Source organism: Seriola dumerili, unplaced genomic scaffold (genome assembly GCF_002260705.1).
Source record: "Seriola dumerili isolate Sdu_G_001 unplaced genomic scaffold, Sdu_1.0 BDQW01000068.1, whole genome shotgun sequence".
Lineage (NCBI taxonomy): Eukaryota > Metazoa > Chordata > Actinopteri > Carangiformes > Carangidae > Seriola > Seriola dumerili.
The window spans coordinates 6,056,522-6,060,956 of NW_019174323.1; the positions used below are offsets into that span (position 1 = coordinate 6,056,522).

The 4,435-nt window shown below is 39.4% G+C and overlaps 1 protein-coding gene across 1 annotated transcript in view; it reads right to left on the reverse strand.

Annotated features, from left to right (window-relative positions):
- Nucleotides 1–3,696, reverse strand: part of LOC111219603 (GTPase IMAP family member 7-like) — a 6,066-nt gene extending 2,370 nt beyond the window's left edge. Inside the window, exon 1 of the mRNA XM_022742318.1 lies at nt 3,095–3,696. Coding sequence (XP_022598039.1) covers nt 3,095–3,239 — 145 coding nt within the window. The 5' untranslated portion in view covers nt 3,240–3,696. The remainder of the gene's footprint in view (nt 1–3,094) is intronic.
- Between the last annotated feature and the right edge of the window lie 739 nt (nt 3,697–4,435).

Genomic DNA, 4,435 nt, shown 5'->3' on the forward strand with positions numbered 1-4,435 from the left:
TTCCTCTCCTTCCAGAACAATTCTTCGAGCCTCTGCGTGTCTTCACTAACTTTGGTTTTTAGAAAATACAATAATCGATGTATAGTTTTTTACTAAGGAGTGAAACAAAGTTTAACGCTGTAGGAATATACTGCAAAGTGTGGCTTTTACTGTTTGTGTCAGTGCCTCTGGATACTTACAGTTTTATTTGTAAATTCAAACTGTGTGTCTCCTTGTTAACAATACGGTCCTTCTTTCCCAGTTGTCTTGCGATCCCCCATTCATTGTTAAGTTGTTCTGTGATCTCTTTGGCTGTGCTCCTCGTCTTATTTTTAGTTTGGTTCATCACTTTTCTCTTCTTTGTTGTGGATCATCTCTTCCTGAGGTGGCTAAAAGAAAGTTTCCCGCCACATCCCTCATCTTCTCCAGTCTAGCTCTGTTACTGATCACCAGCTTTGGCTCATGTTGTCAAAGGATACATGATATACCTCTTTCCACATTTCTCCAAATCAGCCCCACGGAGAGGGCCTTTCCTCACTTTCAATGTGTTGCTCTATAGTTTTGTTTCCCAAAGCATCGCCAAATGTAAACAGCCAAATAATTACATGTCTCCACACACTCTGTCCAGATCACCAACTTATGTTTGTCCTCTGTGACTCTTTTTTGTTCATCAGTAAATGAATGTGTCAAGTGCACCAAACAGCAGAACGACATTGGGTGATGGCAGAGCACAAGAGCAACCCTCTAAAATCTCAGACTTTCACAACTTCAGGGATAAATGAGCGTGGAGAGAATTTCCACCTCCAAGGAGTGTTCCACCACCACCGACTCTCTTCCACGCCACTCTCTCGCCAGCTTTGCTTTTAAGCTTTCACCGTTCTCTCACCACGGTTGAAAACTTGACTTATAAAATTCGTGTTGCCCAAGCGGCACTCTTCCACAGAAATCACCCCCCGACCATCAGATTCTCAGGCTGGGTGGCTCTGTGTAAGAAAAAACAGTTATTAAGACATCTGGATTAATTTAAAGGACAATTCTTGGTTATTTACAACTCATGTAGAATTTTGTAGTAAAAAAAATTTTGTTTTTATACAAAACAAGGTCTAATTAATGGCTGTGACTAGACTGAGAGATGTGGTTGAAAGGTCTGAAAACTTGTAAATAAACCTTTGAGATTATATCACTTCTGTAAAGTGTGATGGATGTTTTTACAACAGACAGTTTGGGTGATAAATTATTGTTTGCCCTTGTTTGATTTTCCAAATAGGTTTGGCTAACATGGGGGCTTAACGATCTCTTTGATTGGCGTCTTGCCATTACAGTGCCACTTAGGGGTGGGCAATCTGGCTGGTGGATCTTGATTTTATTATTTTATTATTTGATAATCTTCTGAAGCACTTTAAGTCTTGTTAGTAGATTGCAGCAATATCATTAATACCTATTAAAATTGCATTTCAGTCACATTAAAACCAAAAGTGACTGTGCATTTGCTATAGAGCCCCCAGTCTTTGGGATGTCCTGCCAGAGGAGATCAGGCGTGCTGAATTGTTGCCCCAGTTTAAAGGTGTAATGTGTAAAATCGAGCTACTTGATCCACCTCCACAGGGAGAAGCATTTCATTTCATTTCATTCTCTTCACCCCTGACCAGTTAATCATGTTGTTGTTTCCCCATGTTCCTTATAGTTTATTATAAGTTATTGTTGAAAGTTAAAATTGTTTATTGGCACTGAAACAAATTATAAGTTCTCGTAATACAAACAGTATGTTTTTATTTACCTATCAAAATATGAAGGCAAGGGGATACGGCATGACACATGGGTGTCAGGCTACAGCAGCATGAGGAAGGGATGATGACATCATCACAAAGGCAGAATCAGAAAATAAGGTTTATTGCCAGGTCGGTTTTTACTGACAAGATATTTGGCTATCTCTGAAATGCATTAGATGGAGGTTGTAACTGATGCAATGATAATATTCACATTGTTTATATAATTTATCTGCTTTTATAAGACCAATTTCATTCTTTTTAATATATTTGAGTTGCATTTATCATTTGTATATTGTTTAATTTAAAATAAGAAATAGTGCTCTGTTGGACTGCTCTCTCGTAAATAAGACTCTTTGCCTACATCGGAAGTAAGGAAGATCAGACATGAAGGCTTATTCCCTTTAACCTAGCATGCAGCCAATGTTGTTTGTTTTGCCTTATTTTACTGGTAAAATGTCATTCAATGTTTATGTTGACCTAATGCTCCTTTACTGTGTTTAGTTTTCACGGTGGATCTGAATCAAATACATCAGTAGCACGAAAACCACTTGTCTGCCTGTGTTTGGAGGGAAATCAGAGGTCTTGGTCATTACATCATCACTGTGGCTCCTTCACATACTATTGATAGCATTAGTTAATTTTTTGAACAATTTAAACTAAAATTCTTGCCAGATCTTACACATTACACCTTTAAAACACTGCTCCAAACATACTTGATTTTAATTCTTGATTTCAATTCTTTTATCTCCAGGCTCTACTTTTTGTTTTATGGCCAATTTGCCACAAGTTCACAATTACATGTTTATGTTAACAAGTTAAATTCATGATAAATTGAAAGAAATGTAATGATTTTTTTTCTCTGTACCATAAACATACTGATCCGTGAATTAAAAACTGAGGTATGTAGTGAAATGTAAGGAATGCAGGCAGGTTTCTCGTCACAAGGACAGACTGTAATTCCACCTCTTGAACTGCAGCTGGTGACGCTGGTTCCTGTTCTGCTCAGGTGGAGAACTGGTACATATGCCAGTATGCCAAGCTCAGGCTGCAGAGCAGAACAAGTACTGGTGTTGCCACCTGCAGTTAGGCTCACTGTTTAACAGTTAAATAGTCTGGTTTGCAGCAATTCAACTTTTAAATTTAAATATCTAAATATAGCTTTAATAATGCGATCTGTAAGATTCATCTGAAAAGAAAATCATCGTCCACAATATGAGATTGTTGGATCGCTCAGCCTTAATGTCACTACAATGTTGTTATGACCAACAGGAATGATGCCAAAACTACAAAAATAAGACTAAAGAATTTTCCTTTTAACAACATTTATGAAAACAAATTCAACTGACCAATCAGGAGCCTTCTGAGCCTTTGCCTTTGTTGTTGTGTCTGCAGACGCAGCTCCTCAGCTTTTTTGTCGACTTCCTTCGTCCTCTCTTCAACAGTTTGTATCAGCCTGCTCTCGATTTCATAACAACTGTTTTCTGCCACCATGGTGTCAATCTTCTCAAACAGCTGTCTGACGTTCGTGCTGTTGTCTGTCCCATCATCACAGAGAACATGATACCTGTTACCACAGGCCTCCAGCAGCGACTGGAGCGGTGCCCCTTCTTTACTGATGTAATCCTCAATGGTTTCATGGTGTATATGGCCTCTGTGGCTGAAGACCACTGCAGTGTGATCCCACACCTTCTCACCAAAACAATACTCCAAGTGCTCCTTTGTCACCTTCTTGTTGACATCTTTGAATGGAAGCTCAGCATTAATCGCCAGCAGAAAACCATGCAGTCCAGGTGGACACAGAGTGACGCTGAGAATCGTCTCTGTCTTCAAAAGTCCTGCTGTATCACACAGCTGATATCCTCGCAGCCATCCAGGGGTTTGGACCAACGTGACTCTTCGCTCACACACTTCTCCCTCTCTCTTCTCACAGTTGAATGTTGCATCTACGGCATCAAATGCGTTTCTTCCCAGGATGATGTTTCCAACGAGATCTTTATGTGAGCCTTGTGATCCCACAATCAGCACATTCAGCTCTGACAGAGAGTGAGACAGAGATGGTAACATGAAGGAAAAATATATTTACAGCCTGTTGATAAATCATTTCTCATTTACATGAACTCACCTTTGGCAGATGCAGCTTTCTTCATGTTTTCTGAAGAGGGAAATGAACTAATTAGGCTGCTTCATGGGTTTCATTCCCTCCGTCTTGTTGTTGACTGTGTGAGCTCAACACTGAATGTAGCTCTCACATTGTGTTTGTTTTTCATCATACCCACTCCCTCCTCTGTCAGTCACAGGACCAACAGCATATTTTTATGCAAGAGATCAGATCATTGATAAAACTTATCAGCTTGTCATCTAGATGACTTTCTGCACCAAAAAGTCACACCTGTTGTTTTCATGGAACCTGTGTTGCTTTTGTTTCCTGTAATGAAACAGTTTTTCTAACAATTTGATGTTGTAGCTGCTTCAATTCATAGTAATTTACAGAATTTACAGCCTCATCAGCAACATGTGGCTTGGTGATTGGGTGAATTCACAGTATGTGTATATGTAGACGACAGTTTATTTAAACCAAAGCGGTCAGGTGTAAAAGTCCCTTTAGTGTCACCACCCTTCTGTGAAACCTGTTTGTTGTTATTTTTCTGTCTCTCTGGCTGCACACTTCATTAATATGTTGCTTGTGT